The sequence below is a fragment of the Panthera leo genome, chromosome D2 (assembly GCF_018350215.1).
Source record: "Panthera leo isolate Ple1 chromosome D2, P.leo_Ple1_pat1.1, whole genome shotgun sequence".
In the NCBI taxonomy this organism is placed as follows: Eukaryota; Metazoa; Chordata; class Mammalia; order Carnivora; family Felidae; genus Panthera; species Panthera leo.
Window position 1 is genome coordinate 70,804,746 of NC_056689.1, and position 24,798 is coordinate 70,829,543.

General features: G+C 44.5%; 1 protein-coding gene across 1 annotated transcript in view; it reads right to left on the reverse strand.

Moving 5' to 3' along the window:
* Positions 1-2,307: 2,307 nt before the first annotated feature.
* Positions 2,308-24,798, reverse strand: part of ABLIM1 (actin binding LIM protein 1) — a 158,600-nt gene continuing 136,109 nt past the window's right edge. Inside the window, 12 exon segments of the mRNA XM_042908656.1 lie at positions 2,308-2,742; positions 3,861-3,941; positions 4,862-4,890; positions 4,893-4,935; positions 5,955-5,962; positions 7,028-7,088; positions 7,708-7,772; positions 10,135-10,240; positions 11,465-11,556; positions 13,689-13,835; positions 16,724-16,771; positions 18,527-18,631. Of these exon segments, the coding sequence (XP_042764590.1) occupies positions 2,629-2,742; positions 3,861-3,941; positions 4,862-4,890; positions 4,893-4,935; positions 5,955-5,962; positions 7,028-7,088; positions 7,708-7,772; positions 10,135-10,240; positions 11,465-11,556; positions 13,689-13,835; positions 16,724-16,771; positions 18,527-18,631 (899 nt within the window). The 3' untranslated portion in view covers positions 2,308-2,628.

The window sequence follows — 24,798 nt, forward strand, 5'->3', positions numbered from 1 at the left end:
TAATGCATTTTTGCATGGTGCAGTTTAAATGAGCTAGTATGCTCAATACGGAAAGAAGCTTCCCACCCCCGATCCCCAAGTTGGATGCAGAATTGAATTCAGAAGATACAACAGAAGTAGAGTTTCATTGGTGGGAGGTTTTGGTTCGGATCTTTAACTACCACTGCAATTTTTCTCCCACTGACCTTTGATCTATGTGCACATGGGTCATAATTCATTAACCAATGAAAACATGGAGGGCCCTTTCTTATCCCCGTAATGAAAACTTCTCTCCACCAGCCTAGCACGGGCACCCATTTGGCCATGCTTGTGACTGATTACTGGGAATACCCTCTGGTCTCCACTCCTCCCACTGGGCCAGGGCAAAGCAAGGACTAGGATACGCGGGCCTGAGGCGGCAGGTGCAGGAGAGGTCGGAGGGAAGTTGGGGCGGCAGAAATACTGAACGAGGCAAGAGGCACTAAACTGCGAGCTGCGGTCCGGAGGCTTCAGACCCAGGAGGAGCCGGTCTTCTTTCGTCCACTCCATCAGAGCCACTTGCAAAACGCGTTAGTAGGTCCAACACACGCGCGCGCGCGCACACACACACACACACACACACACACGCTCCTATTTGTGAGAACAGTCCTCAAACATTCAGTGTCTAGCACTGAAAGGACAGGTGGCTTTCGATCCCCTTGGGGAGGGTGCAGGACAGTGCTACTGAGCAGGCCCAGAGCTCAGCACAGCACCCGGGTGATGGAGTGCGTCACAAGTTAGAGGTTCGCAGTACAGGTCCTGGAACTAGTTTCCTTGCTTTTTACCACGGGAGTCCGTTACCAACTAGTTCAAATACTTGGTGCCAGCAGGAAGAACTTCTGAGCCTTTATTATCACAGGCATAGGAAGAGAATTCGCATGATTTCTCCTTTGGCTTTAAAACAGAGTTTCAATTCCTAGGCAGAGCCCCCAGCGCACACGAATAAATGTGAAAGCCTCCCGTGTGTGGAGCTGGAGAGACCCTCCCTCATCCGACTCACAGGTCATTTGAGCCACGGCCGGAAGCTGCCGGGAACCGTGATGCGGTCTTACACGCGCGTTTTGGTGAAATCCTAGGCCCCGCTTTAAATCTCGTGGCGCCAAATTGGTGAACTCTGGTGCGATGCTCCGAGCTCCACACACAGCCCGATCGGAGGTCTGTTTCCTCCTCGGCGTGCTGCTGACCTGAGCTCAATCAATCACGGAGGATGCTGGCTTCTGACACCAACACCCTTCCACGAAGGATGCCTTGTTGGGTGCGGCGTAGCCTCACTCTTGCCCTTTGAGTCAGGCGCACGTGTGCAAATGTTCCTTGGAAAAGCTGCCGCCCGGCCGGACAAACGTTCAAGCAGAAATGAGATGTAAAAGTACACGCAGACTCCCCAAACTACCCTGGGTGCGTCCACACACACACACACACACACACGCACACACACACACACACACACACACACACACACACACCATGAAGTCAACAGAGCTAGGCAAAGAAGGAAAGCTGAAGAGGCCAAATTAAATCAGTCTGAAGCAATGTACCCTGCAGTTGCAGAGATTGCAGAGAGAAAAGCGTGCCCTTTCCTTAGCCGACTACTGAAAAGACCTCAAAACCCCCCCCCGCCCCAAAACGCCGGTGGGCTTGATCGGATTCAGAGGATGCTGGGTGGAAAGAAGGACTAGCGTGGGCGGGACACATTTCTTTGTTTTTTTGTGTTTTTTTTTTTTTGCCATGAGTGCCGCGGCCCCCTTGGGCAAAAGTCATCTAACAGCACACAACCGGAGAGAACCTCTCCCTTTCCTTTCCGGGCGGTGGGGCCCGGGGGGGGGGACAGCTGCTGTCCGTGGTGGGGAGGCTGAATGAAGCACACAGTCTGAAGCAGGAAAAGAATGAAGGGAGATATTCCTTTCATTCCATTTCCCTCTCTTTCTCTTAAAAAAAAATATTTTTTTTGTTTTTAAATAATAGCTAAGTAATTTGCCAACCAGGTCCTAGCACACAGTAGAGAAAAAGGAGCCTGTTAAAAATGACTCTGGCTGCTATTCAGCCCCCTCAGAGCAGAGCTTGCCCGGTGCCCCGACTCTGATTTCCATCCTGCTGGGGGGCGCAGGTCGGGCTTCGCGAGGCCAGTGAGGACAGGGGTGTGCAAAGTGGTGTGCCCGCATGGATATGTCCCTCAGGCTCTTCCTTCTTAGCCACAGTGCTACATAATAAATATATTCCTACCTCGGAATTACTACAGCTGCTTTTTTTCCATGCGGCGTCCTAAGGGCACTTGCTGGCTCTTACCCATACGGTCAGCACTATTGTGACACAACAGTTATAGGAACTGTTGCGTACATAAGGTGATGGAAAAAGGTCACGAGTGTGGGGAACACAGAAATTTCTATCCTGTTGCTTCTTGGCAAGTGTTGCCGGTGGTGGGTCCGAAGTTTGGCTCGTGGGTGTTTTCACCAGGTTTCCCCTTTCGTCGTTGCTGAGGGACAGTAGCTTGCAAGTTCTCCAATCAAGTTTGGGCCTTAACACAACATCTTATGTGTCACTGCCACGTCAGTCCTTTTTTTACCTGCTGTCTACGCGGGGCGGGGGCGGGCGGGGGGGGGGGGTGGGGGAGGCCTAGAAGAGCTTCGCTTTCTTCTTCATGTCGTTGCGTCTCCAAAGAGGTAACTTGTCAAATTCCTGTATGGACATTCCAAAGATTTCCCGAAACACTTCTGGGGCTAAGTGGCGCTGTGACGGGAGAAAAGATCAGTGGTTAAGTCCTGATGGCCACCCGGATGGCCTTGAGCCTTGAGAGTTGCTCTCAAGTCTACAGGGGATCATTGTGAAGAGCAAGACAGAATGATGGCAGAGGAGTTTACTTCTTGAGCTTATTAGCAGGCCCTGGCCTCACTGGATCCTTACCTGGTTGGCCCAGGGGAGGCACCCTCACCAGGAGACAAAAAAGCTGGTGGAGTATTGATGGTTATTGAATATACTTAATGGTGATGGGACATAGGAAGGTGACCCATCACCCTAGAGGCAACTCCATTTCAGGTCGCTGGGATGTTGAGGAGATGCAGGGAACATGGACCATAGTAATAAGAAAGCCAGAGAGAGACTTCCAGAATGGTCTCCGGGGAGCCCAGGGGCTCCCTCCTGGCTCAGCGGCAGGAGTTTTGGTGGATGCCTGGTCTGTGAGGAGAACAGACTCCATCTGTTGTCTCTCCTAAAAAGTTCCCTCAGGATAGTAGAGCCTTTATTCTCTGTGCCAGACTGACTTCACATACAAAGGTACTGCCTTTTGTCAGGGAGAAGTAATGATTCTTTTTAAGACTGGCAGCCAGAGTTTTTCTTCATTAAAATCACTCAGATGGAAAGTATAAAGATCAGCATTCCATGTCTAAGGAGGTCTCGGGTGTGTGCACCCAGAGAACCCTTCAACAAGGAATGTGGGAACAGCCGAGAGAGACACTCTTCGTCCAGCACTCCCTTCCCTCTCACGATGAGCTGGAGGCAGGCTCAGGGAAAGGTTAGGCTCTAGGGTATCTGAAGAAGGATGGATTCCACTCTACAACCCCAGCCACCATGATGACGACATCGTTTCCACAAAAAATGACTAAAATCATACTGTGCCTCCTGGGTCATCTTTGGGGTTTCACCACACATTTAGGCTGATCTCTTAAGTGTATATTTGGGTTTTCATCCCAAGTTATCGTAGTTCTACCTAACATATGAGGTTGATTCTTTTCATTTTTTTTTTTGCCTGGGGAAAGTTGGGGGAAGTGCACAGGTATCTGCAGTTGGGATAGTTATTTATTTATTTATTTATTTATTAATTTATTTAGTTAGTTAGTTAGTTAGTTTACCTCCAGCCTGGTTCTGTCCACGTCTCTTAGGATTTTGTTGCGCCCTCTGTTGGTCACCATCAGCATTTCATATGGAAATATCTGAGAAGCAAAGAAAAATACCTCTTCTAGAACACCGTTGTCCATTTTATTAACAAGCAGAATCTACCTAAAATCTAGCACTCCCAAGACAGAGCTTCTAAGACATTGTAATTATAGAATCTGAATGATGGGTGTTCCTCAAATATCCAATGGACAGGGACCAGTTCTCATACATTCTCAACTGACCATGTCTCATGTGACCCTGTGCCTTTGGAGGGCTTTGTAGAGTGAAAGAATACAAACCTATTATGTCTTGGGGGTAAAGGTAAAAATTAGAAGTGAAATGATAGGAATGTGGTTTATATGACAGGGTACCCTTGCAGGGTTCAACGGTCTTGTTCCATGACCGGCTCATGATTCCATGCAGCCAGGCAGGCCCAGAAGCCCTCTGGTGGAGGCCACTGAGATAAGTCCCAGTTATGGTCACCAGGGAGCATAGCCTTGGACACCTCTGGAGTTTCAGGATGGTCTGGAGCTGGGGTAACCAATCGTCCCAGTTTGCACGGCACTGAGGAGGTTCCTGGAATGCCAGACTTTCAGGGCTCACGCTGGGAGAGTCCTGGGCAAGCGGGAGGTGTTGGTCACCCCCTCTGGGGTGGTCTGTGGGTGTCCGACTTTGCACTGGGCGTGCCTCGCAGCGCTTGTACCAGGGCCAAGGACGGAGCTCGTAGGAGAGGTGTGCTGTATTTCACTGTGAATACATCATGCCGTACCCAGTGAGGGCTTAAACCTGTTGACTCAGTGTGACAGAACCAGTGGAGAGTCAGGGTACTCTGTGATGTGGCTTGTGTGATGTATCAGCCTGGAAGCAAGTGGACCTCAACACTGAGTGTGATGGAACGGCAGAAAACCAAGTCTCTTCAGGGTGATGGCCCGGTGTGCTATTCCCGTATGAGAGCCGGGAGAACGGCTACACTTGCCTTTGGTTCCAACATGTTGGGCATGGACACCCCCGGTCCATTCTTGTCCCGGACATGTGGCCATCTGGGAGAGTCTGCAACAGAAAAGCCGCTTTAAGGAGCACATGACAGCGTGGGGAGCTGAGGGGGGAGCCGTGTGGCCTCCCCAAACTCCCTGTTTCTGTCTCAAATCCTGTTTTACAGATGTGCCATTGTGATCACCATAAATATTTCAAAAATGAAATCCTTTCTGCATAAGAGCAGGGATACTGGGAATACTGTTCTTCTGTCATTAAGTGGGGAAAGACCCTGGCTTAATAACTATTGAGGGGCCCCTGGGTGGTTCAGTCGGTTAAGCATCCGACTCTTGATTTCGGCTCAGGTCATGATCACCTGGTTCTTGAGATCAAGTCCCAGGTCCAGCTCTGCACTGACAATGCGGAGTTTGTTTGGGATTCTCTCCTTCTCTCTCTCCACCCCTCCCCTGCTCATGCTCTCTCTCTCTTTCCAAATAAGGAAATACACTTTAAAAACAACAACTATTAATTCCTAATTTAGGCTCCACACATGAAAGTATACAGTATATTAAAAAATTTCCAAGTCTGTGATTATTTTCTTACTTTACTCTGAGTTTTCTTTGCATTCCCCCCCGCCCCCATCCTCCACCATGATTTTATAAGGCTAGGGTCTAGGAAAAAAGAAATGGTACCAGACAGGACAGGAATTTCTTTTCATTTGGGACCATGGGAAGGAGGGGAGGACCCAAAGCTCGGAGTGGTTAAAACTGAAAGGGAAAACTGTATGTGGGCAGACCCTTGATGTCGGTCCACTTCTGCCACAGAGAGGATGCTCTGAGGCCAGAGCAAGAGTCCTCGGACACCTGGCCTGGTTCATGCCACGTCCCCAAGGCCTGCGGGGCCAGCTTGACGTGGACATCAGGCATTCCTGATCCTTACGGCTCCTCACATCTCCGGGCTAATGAATCAGACCAATGAACCCAAGTTAAGAATCTTCTCGACAGAAACCCTTCCCTCGAGCCGCCACACGAGTCTAGACTGGTAAATGGCTGTTTTGCTGGCGTGGTCAACAACTTGAGAAAGACAGTGTTCCATACCTGGTAGTCTAGAAAGGAAAGAAAAAGAAAATTTCAGAAGAGAAAGATCAGAGAAAAACACGACACATTAATATACAATATTCTACTGCAATTCCGCAGACATTCTACAAGGCACCGCGTTCTTCTCTCTGCTGGGGTCTCTGGACACGCTGTCTCCCTGAAGCTAGGAGATGCCTACTCCTGTTTCAGTTATCAGTTAAAAACACCCTTTTTTTACGGAGGCTTTCCCCGACGCCCTGAAGGTATTTCCGCCTTCTCTGCTTACAGCATGTATCTCTGGAAGCTTCTCTCTTGTTACCTCAACCTGTCCCTGTGTCTCACTCAGTCATGTGCATTTTTTTTTAAATAATTTTTTTTAATGTTTATTTATTTTTCAGAGATAGACAGAGTGGGGGAGGGGGATAGACAGAGGGAGACACAGAATCTGAAGCAGGCTCCAGGCTCTGAGCTGTCAGCACAGAGCCCGACGCGGGACTCGAACCCACAAAGTGCGGGATCATGACCTTGGGCTGAAGTCAGACACTCAACCGACTGAGCCACCCAGGTGCCCCACTCATGTGCATTTTTTTTTAATGTTTATTTATTTTTGAGAGAGAGAGAGAGAGAGAGAGGCAGAGCGTGAGCAGGGAAGGGGCAGAGAGAGAGGGAGACACAGAATCTGAAGCAGGCTCCAGGCTCTGAACCGGCAGCACAGAGCCTGACGCGGGGCTCGAACTCGTGAACTGTGAGATCATGACCTGAGCCGAAGTCGGACGCTCAACTGACTGAGCCACCCAGGCGCCCCTCATGTGCATTTTTGACAGGAGGGCCGGGTCTTGCTTAGAGTGTGCCGTAACTCCAGAGATCTATGTGGTGGAGTGCTCGGCACATGGCAGGAGCAACGAATTCATTCTTACAAACTCTGCTTCTCTGGTCTCATTTCAGTGGTGACGCTTTGCGATTTTAATACATGCTCCGTGAGCTCCCACAGGCTAGCTGCGATCCGACTTTCGGAGGGCAGACTGCACGAACAGAGACCATGTATTTGTGACTGCACAGCCAGTCAGTCAGCAGTGTGACCGCGATGGCCTTACCTCGGACTCCGCCGCTGACGTCCCCATAGCTGTTGTACTGAGCAAAGTCTGTGGAAACAGGCTGAGGAAGAACAACACATCGTTAGAAAATCCACTCCACCGTGACGGTTTTAGAGCCAGGTGAAAAGAAAGAAAGGATTTACAAAATCCTAAGAGTTCTTCCCAAGCTGAATTCCCGGGCCCTTGTTATTTTTCGTCTACTATTATGGAATCTCTTTGTCTTTTGCGATGCCTCCGATGGCAGCAGGACCTGGGTAAGCAGGTTATCTTTTGCCAATAAATAAAAATACGTTTCTTCACACAGCTACGCAATTACATTTGTCCTATGCTTTGGGGGGAGGGCGACTGCAAGGAACTTTCCTGTATCTTTTCACAGCAGAGATAAGGGCTCAAGTTATTACTTTTAGCTTGAAATATGTGCCACACGATCAATTAATGTAGTCTTCCCACGAGCTTATAGAGGTTATTTTTCCATCTACAGTCAATTTCTCTTTCTCTCAATAGAACTATTTTATTCTGCCCGTAACTCAAAGTGATTTGCCACGATATCAGAGATTATAATTTTCTTCATATCCTAGGACTGAGATCATGTTATCAGACACACTCATACACTATGTCAGCACTTCATACCAGGTCTGAAGAAGGAATAAACTCAGGAACAGTTCATTGAGAAATCTTACCCGGTGAAGCCCATTTTTTCCATAGCCTGGGAGAGATGAGGTTTTAGATGATAGAGCATGTGAAGCTGAATGAGAAAAGGTAAAAAAAGAAAAAAAAGAGGAAATCAGAAGTCCAATTCTTAAAAGCTTCTTTCTTTTAAAAGTAAACTCTATCCCTAATGTGGGGCTTGAACTCACGACCCCAAGATCAAGAGTCGCATGCTCTACCGACTCAGCCAGCCAGGTGCCCCCAGAAGTCCAGCTGTAATGAAACTGACAATTTATCTTCTACCTTAAAGAAGAGAAGATCCATAGAAAAATGGAAAAAAATAACCCAGAAATGTTCCTGAAAGGCCACCACATTTGGGTGATGCAGGGAATGGATGGAGAAGGAAAGAGTTGCCTGATGCTGCTTTATCTCCGAATCCTCAATACAACCCTAATAATACCATTATTATTTCCATTTCATAGGAGGAGAAATAGGGGCTAAGAGAAGTTAAGTATCTTGCCCAAGGTCGCTCATCTTATAAACCGCTAAGCGATGATATGAACCCAGGGCTACTTGGATGCATACGTTCATGTCCCCTTGGTCTGGCAGCAATAAGTGACCTGAAAGCCAACCGTGTCAATGTCATGCTCTCCTGGCCCACCAGGAGAGGCGTGGGATAAGCCACCCCATTAATGGAGTCTCCCCATTAATAGCCCATTAATCAACAGCCTCGCACTACATCAACTATGGGGCTTTCGGGGGAGCAGACCTGGGTTTGAGTTCTGGCTCTGCAACTTGGCACCTCTCGGGATTTCATCTCTGTTAGTCTTTGTTTCTTGACTCATGTAGATACAGTGCAATATATTCTTATAGAACAGGGCTATAGAGTTAGACGGAGCTCTGAAGATTAGTAAACCACTCAGTGCAAGATGGATGCCAGTGAGGCATCTCGGAGAGGCAGCCGGGCATTCCCGTGCACTCTGGGGTTATAACACTTGGACTCCTGAATCCTAGTTTTGCTAGTTACTAATAATGTGACATTGGGTAAGTTACTTAAATTTCCTGCTCCTGTCTTCTGATCTATGAAATGGGGATGATAATAACATCATCGACTTCATTGGCATGTTGTGAGAATAAATGAAATGATGTTTAACACAAGGGCTTGAACGTAGTAAACGCTAAACATACTGTTAAAGAGACTTTAAGAGGGACAAGTACACACTAGTTCAGAACACGGGAGAAGAAATATTGTGGGTTAAGAGGGCACTGACTTATGACAAATATAAGCAGGGGGAAATATACTGATCACCTCTTTCAGCCCAGTGTGTAAGTAATCTCCTTCAAAAGTATCAAAAACAACTCTGCTTGTCTTCAGCTCTTTCAGTGAATATCTGAATGTAAAATCACAACGTCTTCAAAATGTTGTTCAAGGTCTCTATAATCAAAAAGCATTCTATTCTCTCCCTCCCTTTCTTTTTTTTAAAGTTTATTTATTTTGACAGAGAGAGAGACAGAACAAGCTGTAGAGAGACAGAGAGAGGGGGACAGAGGATCCAAAGTGGGCTCTGTGCTGATAGCAGAGAGCCCGATGCAGGGCTTGAACTTAGGAACTGGGAGATCATGACCTGAGCCGAAGTTGGACGCTTAACCAACTGAGCCACCCAGATGCCCTGCCTTTCTCTTTTTTTAAAGAGTAGAATAGTCAAAATGAAATGAACTATAAGGGCTTGATTCACATTGTCATACGGTGTTCCAGATTAAAAGGGTAAATCAATTTCATCAAATGTTAAGAAGTCTCTTGCAAAATCAAGTTCCCTTGAGCCAAAAATCATAGTTCTTCTCTAACGGAAATAAGGTAAGAGGAGTTGAAAGTATATGGGTTTAGAAAGTCTGAGATCCTTTCTAGGGTAAGAGAATATCAGTGGCTACTTCTGTGTATGTGGATGTCCTCCTCTCCCAGCAGGGGGCATAAAACCCAGAAAGACAGAAGATCCTGATTATGTACCTTCTTCCTTCCCTGCCTGATCTAGACCTCTCAGTGATTGAGCTTTTCCTTTATGTTTACTTCTAATTGTGTGTGTGTGTGTGTGTGTGTGTGTGTGTGTGTATTCCATACATTACAGATATACGTGATACACCCGTGTCTCTAAATGCTCCAAAAGCATTTGTTCTCTGTAAGGATTTCCTTTCATGGATTCTCTCTAAGATGAGTATTCTGAACAGACCCTCAGAAAATCCTCCCAGGGCCCCCCCCCCACTTCCATCACGAAGAAGATACACATTTAAGGAAGAACTACGGCATCCTCGTAAGCTAAGCTGACACGCAGTGGGTTTCCTGTACTTCCTTTCACGGAGAACACACCAGAAGCGTCCCTGCCTCTCCTGGAACAGGCCAGGCAGGCTCCCTGCAGGCAGGGGGCCGGCTCCCGCTGGGAGAAGGCAGTGGGTCCGCTGCTCACCTGAGTTGATGGGAGAATCGTAGCGACTGGCTGACAGGGACGACCTCTCCCGGCTCTCCTTCTCCATCTCCTCTTTCAATATCAACTGCCCCAGGCCTGAGTTGAGCTATTCACAGAGAAAAGACACATAAAAGAGGAGTCCACAATTATGGTCAGAGAGGGCAGTTTCTGTTTGAGAAGGTCCTGCAAGAAGTTTCTGACTCTACAGTGAACCACCCAGAGGCCGGTGGTTCCCCAGCGGGTAGGCCAGGTTTTGAACCTTGAACCCCTCTTAGCCTTTTTTAATATCAAGATACCATTCCCCTAGGCCATGTCAGAAGAATGTTCTCTCTCCTCCGCCCTGCCCAGCGTGCCCTGAGGTGACCTCAGGAGGCATGTGCCTATGCCGATTTTTGAAGCACAGAGGGGAGTTTGGGGAGAGTATCTTTAAAAAAAGAAATTACGCTGATTTGTTTAAAAACAAGAAAACACAAGTAATGTATGCTCGTTGCACAGACTTTAGAAAATCTAGAAGGAGAGAAGAGTAGCCCATAGTCCACCACTCAGAGATAACCACCATTTACGTTTTGATTTCTATCCATCCTGAATTTTTCAATGCGCATATTATACAAAACTGGGCTCATGCTGTAAGTACAACTGTGTATCCTTTCCCTCCATACAACTAGTATCTTGTGCGTTTCCCATATGCTTAAGTATCTTTGGAAAATGTCACTGGAGCGGATTCATTAGTTTCTTATTGGCGGGAGAGTATATAATTTCCTGGCTCCCTCTACCCCAGGCTATAATGGACTATCCTTCTTTTGGTCTTCTGGGATGTTGTGGGAGGGGTATAATGCGGGTTTCTTGGTGGCAGCCCATTTTGTCCCTTCCCTCCTGGCCCACATCAACATATTAGGTCCTACAAGTCCTGAGGAAAGACTTGGACAAATACTCAGTCCCGAGGGAATTCCTTCGGCAGAAGCTGCCCTGGGGGAAGGAAGGCAGGTGTTGCACCACATGGGTGACAGCTTGGCTCCACCTGGCCCTTCGGCACCCTTTCAACGCGTGCACTGCACACACGTGCCCCACGCGGTCACGCTCTCCTCACAGAAGCTCGAACATTCCACGTGCCCCTGACCTCCAGCTTCCAGGCCATCTCTTCCGGAACCCACTAAGTACCCTGTCTTATAGTCACCTGAGGCCCGTCTTCGGTCGCCTACCGGATCTCGGGCCCTTTGAGGGCCGGGACCACCTCTCACTCCCTTGGTGGCTCACCCCTCGCATTCACTGAAACTTCCGGGTCTGTGGAACTGAATTGGAGACTTTGCAGCAAAGTAGCTTAAGGACAAACCTTCATCAGTTGCTCTTCCTGCAGCTGCCGGCGCCTCAGAAGCTCCTCGTCATCTTCCTCTCTGCCACTAGATCTGCGTCTCATGTCGGCTCCTAATTCCACAGCAAAGACAACTTCTCACATGAGCCCCATGGCAAGGGGATCTTAAGGCACTAGCCCACCTGCGCTCAACTTGTCCAGATGGCAAAATCGGCAGCAGTCTTTAACGCTCACGAACAACGCAAGGAAAAGAGGGCCCACCGCCGACTGAGCCCTGCGGGTGGGTTTCTGGCGACGGGGGCCTCCTTTGACAGGCCAGCTCAACGCGTGATCTGGTAAGGCATGACCTTTGGCCTCCCGACAACTGATCTGCTCAGTTAGAACTTGGCGTGCCCTTAGGGCTGGGGCTCAGTCATCCCATCAGCCACTGGCCGCAGCCCTCTGTCATAGGTGGGAAGGCATCTAGAGTTATTATTTGGATCTCTCGGAGGTCAATTTTCAAAGAGGGGAACCCAAGTTCACGCACATACCACCCAATAGGTAAGATCGTCACTCTCTCGTGTTCTCTTTTTCTGAACAGACTTGTCATACAATCACCCTCCCTCTGCCCTTAAATTCACTAAAAAGCATGCTTTTATTTTCCTTTTAAGGGATGAGTCTCCAAAGTTTTCCTTCCCTCAATCCTTGGCAAATGGTCATGAGAGAGTTTTATGCTAATAGGTCAATAAAATAGCATTAATACACTAAAAAGTTACTTATTTCATTCCAATCTAGCAAATCACTTACAATTTTTAAGCTTCTTGGAAAAGGGGAGACAGGGAGTGAAAGGGAGGAATCTGTCCGAATGGTTGTAAAATTAAGATAATTATTGTTTTTCCTAAATTGCTTGGATTAATCTGGCTGTGGGAGGAAACAGGCAAGCTTGCTAATCTAATCAAAATAAACTTTAACCTATAGTCTCAGTTTTCATCCTTTTGATTAATGGGCCAGAAATTTTCTTCACTTTGGAACCCAAAAACTATTTAGTGGTGATGATTTTAATCACAAAATATTCTTCTTCCTCTGCCCCAAATTTAGCTGTATGTGTCCCCACAAAGCAACATGACTGAACCGAACCTCAAAGGCCACAAGAACTGCCTGCAGGGCACAAACTGGCAGGGAAAAGCTGAGGATTGATTGATTCTTAGTTCCTAAAATCATAAATGTCAATGTGAATTTACTCTCTTTAATCTATGCTAATAAAAATGAAAAGACACAAGTTTGCAAGAATTAAATAAATCTTAAGTCAGCATAATATACAGAGTACTTGGGAATAATGAACTAAGGAGGGAGATTTTCCCTCAAGTATTTCTGTAAATATAGATTGCTTTAAAGTCCACTTATACCGTTTGTAAAAATTATTCCGGAAAATGGCTTGATGAGAAAAAGCATGATGAAGAAAATTTGGAAAATTGAAGGCCTTTTAAAAAAGGTTGTCAACAGACATGTGAGAAGATAGTTCTATCTTTGCAAAACTGACTCACTAAATCTTCAGTATTAGCTTCTGTGTTTGCTAAATACCCCTTTTTAGGCCAAGTGATTTCACAACTTGCAAAACAGGAAAGACACAGACACGGTTCTAAAGCATAAATTTGTGGTTCAAAGCAAAGAATGAAACAGCTCGAACGTGACATGTTAGCACAGAATTCATGGAAATGAGATGGAAAATCACATAACTTCATATGAGTGGTTATTCCAGAACACCTACTACTCGGTGACAGCCTTTCTTAGTAAAGGAGAACGTGATCTCACGAGTAAGGTAGAAGTGCTTCAGTGTTAGGACTGGCTGTTAAGAGAATTGTAACTTCAACCCAGAAATAACCTAAAACAAATGTCACTGAGAGAAGTCACACCTCTGTGGACACTTGGTAAAGTCACCCACTAGACTCTACTTATAAACGGTGTTCTTGGCGGGAGGCTTTGGTTCAACTAGTTCAAAAGTTACTGATTCTGCAGTAACTCTGAGAGTCCCTGCAGATCATCTGTTTTAGACCAGTTCTGGCTGTCTCTCAGCGGGTTGGTGAGTGCAAGGCTCTCGTGATTGGGTTTTTGTAATTTTGAAGCATTTGGCACCCAAATGCTCTGGTCACACTTTTCCTAAATGTCTTTACGATAGGACACATTTTTTTTTGCATAGTTTTAAGCATTTCGTTTTGTGATCTCCTACCAATTTGTCCATTTTGGCTTAGCCACAGCAGTTGCATACCTACGGCGGCAAGTGAGGGGGGCCCAGGCCAGTGATCCGTCTCAATCTTTGGTATCTCGCTGGGATCTGGAGCTTGGGCTGCTGGGAACTTGGAAAACTTGATGATGTCTTCTGAAGACTTGCTCTGGGCTGCTAAGGCAGCTGCATCTAGGCGGGAATCGGGGGGGGGGGGGGGGGGGGGCGGAGCTTAGCTATCGGTCTGCAAGGCCATGGTGGTACAACCCACTTCCATAGTTGTCTTGTTTTCTGGCAAAAGTTTCAACTCCAGAAAGCTGTTTATGGCTCTTAGCAATTGCCCAGTCACTCAGTGGTGCCTAGTGACAAGTGATTTTCCTTATGTTCTGTTGGATGCCAAATTTCATTCTACATCTGAAATACCTTATTGTAGAGCTGGGCCATCCGATACTAGCTCTAGCTACGCATGGCTACTTCAATTAATAAGATTAAATGAAACCAGAAAATGAATAAAATTAAAATCCAGTTCCTCAGTTGCACGAGCTACATTTTAAGCGCTCAATAGCCACGTGTAATGAGTGGCCACCATATTGGAAGCACCATCGTAGAACAAACATTTCTGTCATCACAGAAAGTTCCATCAGATGATACTCTTCTAGAGCAATCAGAAATTTGAATTAGTAGTTTGAAATTAAAGAGCTAAGTTAAAAGCATGACGCCGTCCACTGACTGTAGTTGTTAACCATAAGAGGGCTGGCTTTGTATGTTTGTGTATTTGTATCTGTTCATTTCAGCGATCATCTGTCTAGTTCATTCTACTCTTTACATATTATATATGTGTCTGGAGTCCTAGGAGAAATGGCAATGGGAAAATCCTCGCTTAGCTTCTAGGAATTTAGCATTGTGCCTTGTAGGAATTTAGCATTGTGCCTTTCGTATGTTGACTTATGAATGTATGCAAAACACTCCTTATTTCCCTCAAGGGTCTGCACGCCTAAATGAGCCTTCCAACTTCAAGACAACAAAAGCCAGACTAACGATGGCCTCAGTTCACAGGGTTCTTAATGGCTCTGCTTAGAGTTGTCGCTGGCTTAGAACTCCAAATCTAATCACAGAGCTGCAACAAAACAAATCAGGCTAAATGGTCAGACCCTGATTCTGGCTAATTTGGCAGACTGGCCTGGGATGCTACTAAACATTTAAAATATAGTCATAACGCTTTAAATAAAAACTATCCCCCCCTCTCTGGGCTCACATATTTTAAAATCTGGAAATAATTTTTTGAACCCTTAGCTCAAATTCCCCGTTCTTTTAGTAACCCTCTGGGTCTCGTTTTCCTTAAGTGACTTGACCACGGTCACCCTATATGCTCATAAGGGGTGAAGTGTTGGCCAAGCACGGGGTAGTGCTTCTGAGTCTCTAACCTCATGAGAAAAAATAAAAAAATTCAGCTGGGAAAACAGTGCCTACTACATCACCTTCTTAAAGATGTGTTAGCATATTAAAGACTGAGATGTTCTGCGTTACAAAACAAAAAAACAGTGACTGTATTTAAGTCTAGCATTTTCCAAATGCACTGGGGCCCAGACACCGGGTTTGATGTACCTTCTATTTCTATCACATGGGACTGCTCTTTTGCAGAATGTTCTTTGGGAACTGCCACTCTGGCTGTGCTATTCTTAATTACAACAAACTGAGAGTCAAGTCAGACTACATTTCATTAAAAAAAATAGCCAATCTCTTTTAAATAAATAAGCCAACCCTATCCAATCTCTTTAAATCTTAATCATTTGATTATTTTTGTTTAGAGAGGCAGGGCCTTAGAGATTTTAGTAATAAAAACAGTTTCTACATTGATAAATCAAACTCTTGGAGTCTCATTTGTAAATTTAGAAAAAAAAAGCATGACTTCAAACATAAGTACTTACGCATTAGAATTGGTGAAGTCAGTAAACATTCACATGTTAATGAGTGGGTGAGAAGACATTAAACCATAAAAAAACAAACAAAAACAATGTTAACAAACTTAAAAAAGCGAGCACACGGTGTAAAATCTTAAAAAAAAAAAAGAGAAAAAAAATCACAGTGGTAGAACCATTACAATATGTACAATCTTTTTTTTCCCCTAGAATGTTGGCCTCAATTTTTTCTTGTGTGCATTTTCAACTTTCTTTGCTTTTCAGGTCATCCTAATCCTTAAGGACTCATTAATGTCAACTAGATTTTAATGGCAGCCTTCAACTTTCCAGGCATGTTATGTGTAAAATTTTCTGATGTCACCTGAAGACCAGTCTTGGCTTTCTATCCATTCACAAAGATTTATGGCATCTAATCTATAGAGACCTAATGATGGTGGAGGGAAATGTGATCTACCTATGGTAATATGATTTCCTGGGTTTAAAAATTCTCTATTTCCAGAAAAGGAAAACACAGTTATAAATCCGTTATTAGGGATTTTCATTTGCAGGAATTTCAGAGAGTGGCTGGCCTAACTTACTGGTTTTTGTCTAAAAGAAAACTGAGGGGCAGAGAAATCATGTCCATGATATCATAGAGCCATTGAGGGGAAGGGCTGGGGACCAGGGCCTTGGTCTTGGGTGTGTCCTATCCATTCCACTGCAAGGTGCAGACATCTGGGGAATTGGACAGTCAAGTTAATGTAGACTTAGTCCAGCTAAGTTTTCTAGTTTGCTGGCCTTCACTATTTTAATTACTTAAACTAATTAGAAGCTCAACAAAATTACTATAGAGGCTGGTTAAATTATTTGATGGCACATACAAAAAACCGGTATTTGTGAATTATTGTGTGAGCAGTACCTTCCCTTCTTTAGGAATGCAACGATACATGGTTTCATGGGCTCAAAGATTGCCTAGGAGTTTCCTAACCAAACTAAGCGTTCTCCATCTAGGAAAACCAATCTCACAACATTTGCGTGTTAGGGAACCATAAAGGCATAACACGCTGGGTGCCCCAGTTTGATTCTCAAAAGCAGTAGCAGGGAAGCCTTTCAGAGGACAGACAGCAGAGAGTTCAGCTGATATCACTACTTAAAAGCTACGCGGAGGAAAGAGGGTTTTACCATGCTGTTTGTAGATGGGTGGTTTTCGGTAAATGTTGATCCCTTGATCTGTGGAAATGAAAAGCAAAGGTGTGTGATTATGGGAACCGGTTCAGCGGTGGGGAAAAATAGATCAACCAAGAGGCAAACCAAACTGAAGACTCTTGAACAAAATCAACCCAGAAGGTGAACTTTTGTATTACAAAGATTAGGGTTACTAGAAGAAGAGGTCACAGGAATGAGTGAATCACTACAGACAAGTGATATGGAATCCTTTGTAATACATCTTAGGATAGATAGAGATGCAATTCATTCATGAGCCATTTATTGCAAATACACACTTCACTAAAAGTGAGATTAAAACAGGAAGAAACGCAAGCAGTGGAAGGGACTCTAGTGGTGAGGAAGACATAACCAGTTTGGGGAAGATCCCCAAATTGCTACTGTCTAGAAATTGAGCTCCCAGTAGATACCAGGGGCTCAATTTACTTTTTAGCTAATGAGTGGAACAGTGGGAAGCAATGTCATATAGTTAAGAGTAGTTATTTTAAAACACAGAAATAGTTCTTATGTGCAAGGCTAGTCTGATGTCCTGACAGGATGAATGTCTGAGAAAATTCCAACTTGTAGAGGGCAAATTTCAAAAAGAAAGAAAGAAAGAAAGAAAGAAAGAAAGAAAGAAAGAAAGAAGCCAAATATTATTCATTTGTTATACAGGACTGCATCTGATTATGCTACCATTTCACTTTGACTGCAAATGCTCAGGAAATTTCAAAAGGTTTGCTTCCTCAGAATCATGGCCACTGTATCTTGGTGGGGGCATTCTTCATGCAAAAAAAGTTGCAAATGTACACAACACTGATTTTAAAGTTCAGTGAAGCTTTATTTTAAAAGGCAGCTCTATCTTAGTGGTATGAATCTCATTGAGCTTTCCTCTGTCTTATCAGGTAAGTTTGGAATGCAAAAGACAAAAAAAAAAAAAAAACGATTATAGATTCTGAATATGTTACCCCTAATGGGTAAGGTATTGAACCACTTTCAGTAGCTAAAGAAGTAAAACAATGTACTTCCCATAGAAAAATAACATCGTGACCTTGGATGGCCAATCTTGCCCTTACAAATTGAGCTGACCCTAAACATTAAGAGAATGATGGGTCCTGAGATTTCCAGTTCTTGATGGCAAATTACCATTTGTACCGTGACAGCAGATGCTTATGACTTCAGCAAAGCTTACAGCACCAAGCCTAAATTGCAAGATATCATTGTGGGCTAAGGAGGTAGTCAGTTGGTTATGCACTGCAGAAGGACCATCCAACTAACTGATCCAATTTTACACCTCTCTGAAAAGTCCATAGAAAGATTCTCCGCATGGGAGACAAACAGGAAAAAAAAACAAAAGTATTCTCGAGATGTTGTGGTTCACCTAAAGGTTCACCTTTAGGATGAGAAGGTAACTAGGTTGCCATTGCGAGAATTGTCAATGACACCAAACCACAGAGTGATATCTCAGGAGGCACTAATATAAAGGTAAAATTAAAATCTTAGTCCAAAAAAAAAAACCCAAAGCAACTCAACCCTTCTTCCTTCACCCTCTGCCTCCGACCTCCCTTCAAAAATTTTTGAGAAAACGTAAACCTTCCATACAATCCTGGCATTTCGCATCCAAAACTTCTGAAAGGCCCTCTAGGTCAGATCGTGCAATTTAGGGTTTGTCCACTGTGTGCATCCCAATGACGAGAGCATGAGAAATGAGACGAGACAGGTAACAGGGCTACGTTCTACACCGTGACAGGACACCCCAACAAAGACCGTGTCAGCTCCTACCTGGAACATGGAAATGTTTAGGGGCCTGAGCATAAGTTGGAGTGACAGGGCGGCTGTCTGGCCGGGAAGGGAGAGGGGAGTTCCGGCCGCTGGACGGCTCATTGCCTCCAATGAGAAGAATGGAGAAAACAAAATGAGGGAAGGGACAGCAATAAAGAAAACAGAGCAAGCATAATCAAACTTCAACACGACAGACTGGGAGGAGGTATACCAAAAAGGAGAAACAAAAGAAACAAACTCAGTTTATCAACTTGGCTCACAAGGTGATAGAAGGTTACGTTTTGGGGCAGGAGAGACTTGAGCTCACGTGGGACTGGGTTAGAAGCAGCTAGCGGTAGGGGGCGTCATTCCGATGGCATGCGGTTGAAGGCCGTGAGCTAGCAGCAAACTGATTAGATGGGAAGTACATGAAGAGTCATGGAAGGTCACTTGCTAATGATTCAGGATCAGTTGTCGGACGACTAAATCCCAAGCACGTGAAGGGGCAGGATAGGCAAACCCAAATACGATCACTTCCAGGCATGATGGCAGAGGCTGGCAATTGCAATATATTTCTCCAAACGGAAGGCCATGTCTGGGAGCCCGCGTGGCCACCCAGTCCCTCCCCTCAGCAATGCAAAGTGCCTGCACTACAGCAAACGTTTCTGTTGCCTCACTTTGAAATACACACCACGGAGACAGAGCCCTTTCTTTTAGGAACTTCAGGACCGCTTATACCACTCTCCGCCTTTCTCTTTAAAGGCTCCGCTCCACTCAGATGCCACTCAGTCCAGCAATTCCCTCTGCGAATGGACAGCTACCGTGGCTGGGCACTGAGCTATATGACTGGGGACACGCAGGTGACTGAGACGTCATTGTGGTGGGGAGTGGGGCTCAGAATCTACCTAAGGAGACCGACTGTGACACATAAATGCATACCTAGGGGAAGGTGCCCTGAGTTCTTTCAGAAAGCTGAGATATTAGACGGAGTGGGGCGTCAAAGAGTAAGCCCACCAGGTGGGTGGGGGGATGGGTCAAGGGATAACCAGACCCGGATTCCAGAGGGCTTGAACATCACGAGGAAGGAAGGGCCATGGTGTGTGGGAGCAACACTGTGGCTGGACAGCAGGCTGCTCTTGGATGGGAGAATAGCGAAGGGGCTAGAAAAGATTGCTGGCAGGTGGCTGCAAAGCCTTGAGTGCCACCAAAGCCACCATCGCTCCCTTGTGACCAGGATGAACTGAGACCTGGGCTCAACTGGCCAGAGATCAGCTACTGCCCTAAATTGTCCTCCCACCTCGTGTCTGAGTAAACATCGGCCCCGAGAATACACCAGAAGATGTACTAGCAAAAATTAATGGATTAAAATGCAATTACTTTTGTTACTGAGTTATAGGACTGCTTTATATATTCTGGACGTAAGTCCCTTGTCAGATGTTATGATTTGCAAACATTTCCTCCCATTCTGCGGGTTGTCTTTCACTGTCTCGATAGGGTCCGTTGAAGCACAAAAGTTGTACGTTTTGATAACGTGTAATTTATCTATCAGTTAAGGCTAACAGTTTGAAATAACTCTAGATCTTTACAAAACAGAGCACGAGCCGATTTCTTTAAATAAGCCACGCCGTTCTAAATCTGGCCGGCAAAGTATGAAAGATGTCATTTGCTGGAGTTTTAAAATGACGTGCTTACTAGGGTTTTAATTTCTTAACACGTGTATTTTTAGGTAACCAGAGCACATATCTGGACTGAATGGGCAGTGCGATCTTTCCAATACGATCTGAATTTGTCCCTGGCTTAAATGCAGATGCCAGGTTTTTAGTTGTTATGGTCTGAAGCCTTTCTCTTTTTTTCCTCAAGAGTCACTTTCACATCTAGCTCCCGATTCATTATAATGTAGACTTTATTTAAGTTAGATATCAGCTTCCAAAAATGATGATGCTTCACCCCAAACTTCTGATCTATTATGGTTAATTTTTTAAAGTTATTTTTTCTTTTTCTTTTTCTTTTATTTTTAATTTTATATCTATTTTATTTTCTTAAAGTTTCATTTACTATCACTCTCCTAACGAGAAATAACCAGCTCGTGTCTAAAAAAAAAAAAAAAAAAAGAGTATAAAAGACACAGGTAGAGGCAAGGAGGGGAAGGAAGAATGTGGTTTTACATTTAGAAGTAAATCCTGTTTTCAGTCGCAGGGTGGATTAGAACTAGGTCTCATTCATATTCGTGGGCTGAGTCTAGTGCGCAGCCTAGAAGTAGGTCCTAATTAATGTCTGCAAATGAATGACTGAAGTCGCCTGCTAGAGAATTCTATAGCTATTAATGGCCTAATTTAGTCAGGCACCACTGTAGGATTAACCATCATGCTGCTCTTGATTAAAGGCAGCCAAATGTTTGTATAGAACCATGGGGTCACAATAACACCCCCTTTTTATAACTTTCCCACTAGATTCTCGATAACCCCCATGTAACCATTTCACTGCAGAGGAATTATTTACTCCTGTAAACATCAGAAATTATTCACAAGAGTAATCCAGAATTGAAAACCACAATACTTCTTGTGAGCTGTTCTCAAAAGAAGGTCTAGAAAAACGGTTTTCTCGCCTAATTTGAGGTTGCCTTTTGAAGACTCTTTTTGCATATCCTGAGCACTGGCTGCTATGGCTTCTGAACCACCCTGCTTCCTGCCCGTCAACTCTAACCTTCCTGTACTTGTAGAAGAACGTCAGATATCTCAGGGAAATGTTCTCACAGATTTGGGTTACAATACCCAATCGGATGAGACGCCGTTACATTTGTTTTGACAGTTATTAGCCAGTGTCATGCACACACAAAAATATCTGCATATGTGGGGTGCAAAGGCTGAAGGGTATCAGAATCAGCATTTGCCCAAGCATTAAAGTCTATCATGTGGAGGCTGTGATGAGTGGTTGTCTGAGATCCGGATGGGGGAATTCGGGCCGAATGCTGTCTCTTGTTGGGCATAGTTCTTTATTTGGCTGCATATTTCAGTAATTAGTGATCTTTCTAGTTGCTTAAAAAAAAAACAAAAAACAAAACCCTTACTCCTATGTTCAAGTCCTTGTAAATAGATTTAATGCTAAAATCACTTAAAACCTCCCACAAAACATTTTAAAACACTAGGTGAAGAGAGACTCAGCAACACATCCGTTTAAGGGATTCTGTGCAGTATGATTTCCACATGTCATCATGGCTCATTAGGGACAAGGTTCTCAGAATACTCTTGCTAGATACCAAATTCTTAGCCCTTGAAATACCAAAGGCATTAAACATTTTTTTTGGTGTTTTTTAAAAAAGCAAAACTCTCAAGATGAGTCCTCTTTCCTTATTCTAACTTAAACACCCTATCTTGAAGTGGTAAAACTTTATTCTGGAAGGAAATAACTGATAAGGGCCCTAAAACAGTTATTTGTACGCTTAGTTCATTACTTAGGCAAAGTAATACATGAGGTGTTAGATGAAAGATGATATACGGAAGGTATTTCCATCATCAACATTGTCATCACCATTAGCTTGGGATGTAGACACTGTTTAAAAATTATATAATAGCGTATCTATCGTAGAATATTGTTATGTATCACATTCATAGCCATTTTGTTCCTTAAATAAGTCCCTCCTTGTACTGGATTATTCTTAGTTGTGAGTGATCTTAGCTACTATGATGAGAATTTACCACGTGGGTCACCTGGGTGGCTCAGTCGGTTGAGCGTACGACTTTGGCTCAGGTCAGGATCTCGTGGTTTCGGAGTTCGAGCCCCACGTCTGGCTCAGTGCTGTCAGGCCGTCAGCCTGTTAGCATGGAGCCTGCTTTGGATCCTCTGTCCCTCACTCTCTGTCCCTCCCACGCTTGCACTCACCCAAAAATAAATAATGAAAAAGAAGCTACCGTGTATTTATATTTCTTAGCCTTCATTTTTAGCTCCTTCCGTATCAGCCTACTAAGCCAATTTTTCAGTCCTTGAGAGATCAATCACTTACAGGATTCTCACTGTCCTTAACACATTCAAATGCTCTGTCCTTATTTTCAATCTTTTTTTTGGTACCTGAGAGCCCAAGTGACAAATCCTAAGACAAGTAGATCAAAATGGCCATGCATGTGTCTGCTACGGGAACATGCTAGAATGCTGCCTAATTTTCTGGACTCTAAGTGCTTATATTCCAAAATATAAATGAGTCCTTTGAGGGGACCTTAAAGTTGGCAGCATCTAGATTTCATGACAGAGTTTCAGGATTGCTGGTTCTTGTGTAAAGTTTCAATAAGCATCATGGTTTTCTTGAGCAAGTGTCAGATATTTGCATCACAGTAAATCACTTCTATGGTGAAACAGAAAAGATTCCTTTCAAAGAGACTGAATATATATAGCCCTCCTGTTCACAAATCTGATTTATACTTTGTGGACACAGAACGTAATGTCTAAGAGTATTTCAAAGGGGAGGGAAGAGGAACTCAGCAAACATAGCACAGACCAAGCCCAAAACAAAGTGAAAAGCTTTCCAAATCTCTAAGCATGCACTTGTCCCAATGGCCCGACAATGACAGACCAATACAGAATGCGGCTGCAGGGAAGGTTAGAGAAGAGACACAAAGACACACCGGAAAACAAGATGGACGTTACAGAAAATGGATGGAGAAGCCAATGAAATAGAAAGACAGCCTGTGATGTGCATCTCAGCTTTCCAACATGCAGCATCCCCGGTGCCATGAACCCTGGGGGCCGGGGCCCGTGCATCAGCAATAAGGACCAGGAAGTGGACTTGGGAATTGGGGGGCTGAACTTCTGGTTGCCAGAGTGGTGCTTCTAGTGCTCTGAGATACACATTCCTGCGGTGGACATCCTATCCTGGCATCCTCAGACTGCCCAGATTACATTGGCTTTGTAAGTAACTGCCCCGAGACCATAAGGCGAGCTCCACGATAAAAAGTGAACGTTCCCATGAAGGGCCCTGGAGGACTTGGTTCCATTTTAAAGATGCCTTAGATTTGCTTCTCAAGTGGTCATAAGTTCCCTCTGTGCTAAATTTTCCAAGTGCTGGAGAGGCCTTCCTGGTCTAATGGATGGATACGTGCTTTTCAGAATCACTAAGAAGTAATTCCTTAAAGAATCAGTATTTAGCCAATCGACTATATTAAGCTTTTAGAGCAGTATCTTTAATATACAAATTCTCCATGATTTATTTTGTAGTTTAGCAAAAAGCTCATCTGATTTTGAAACTAAGCATTGTACTGTTATGTACATTACATTTCGCATCTGATGTATGTAGACTATTTTATAAGAGCGGACTATAGACATATGGAAATGGACCATTAGATGCCTTTTAAGTGTGAGGTCAAGTTCAACCTAATGCGTCTTGGGCTAATGCTCTCTACAACTTAAACCTAGAATATTTGTGTCAAAAAGTTCAAATTCAGTCTGAAGACAGAAAAGAATGGACCTCTGACCCTTGAACGATCCAGGTTTGAATGGCATGGGTCCACATATGCGTGGATATGTTTTCACTGTAAGTTATCTTCCTTTTCTCTAGCTTACTTTACTGTAAGAATATAGCATATAATACATATAACATGTGTGTTATATGTGTATGTGTTAATATGCGTTCATTGTGTTAACTGTGTTAAACGCGTTAATTGACTGTGTTATTGGTAAATGTTCCAGCCAACAGTAGGCGATTTGTAGTTAAGTTTTTGGGGAGTCAAAAGTTATACAAAGATTTTTCCACTGCGCGGGGCGGGGGGGTCGGTACCCCAACCTCCACGTTGTTCAAGGGCCGACTACATATCTACATTTTTAATAAGGTGCCATTTAGGCACACAAAGGTACTGTTGAGAAGTAAAAATTTAAGTGGCTGAAAGCAGCTGTTTGCCTTAGGCTCAATAAGAATGCAATTTGCTAGTTAAATAGAGATGGGAAAAAAAGTTTGCTTTAAAAATGGTATTTCATGTATATTTATACTGAAACAGACGCCCCTAATATGAGTGAGGGATGGGGGGGCCCTGTCGCTCCATCAGTGTGACCCTTGACCAGGGCCCCTTCACCAGAGAATGGAGTGAAACAGCACAGTCAAAGGTGCTTTAAGGGCACGAAGCCGAGGGGGAAACCATCACAGACAAGGCAAGCCGAGTGCTTGTTACACACCAGGGCACTTGACCTCACGTACCTCCAGTGACCTAGGAGAGGTTTCGTAGATGAGGTAGCAAGTGACATTCCAAAGGTCAAGTTGACAATCCAAGGTGCCACCGCAGACACAGGGCACAGATAATATTTGAACCTAG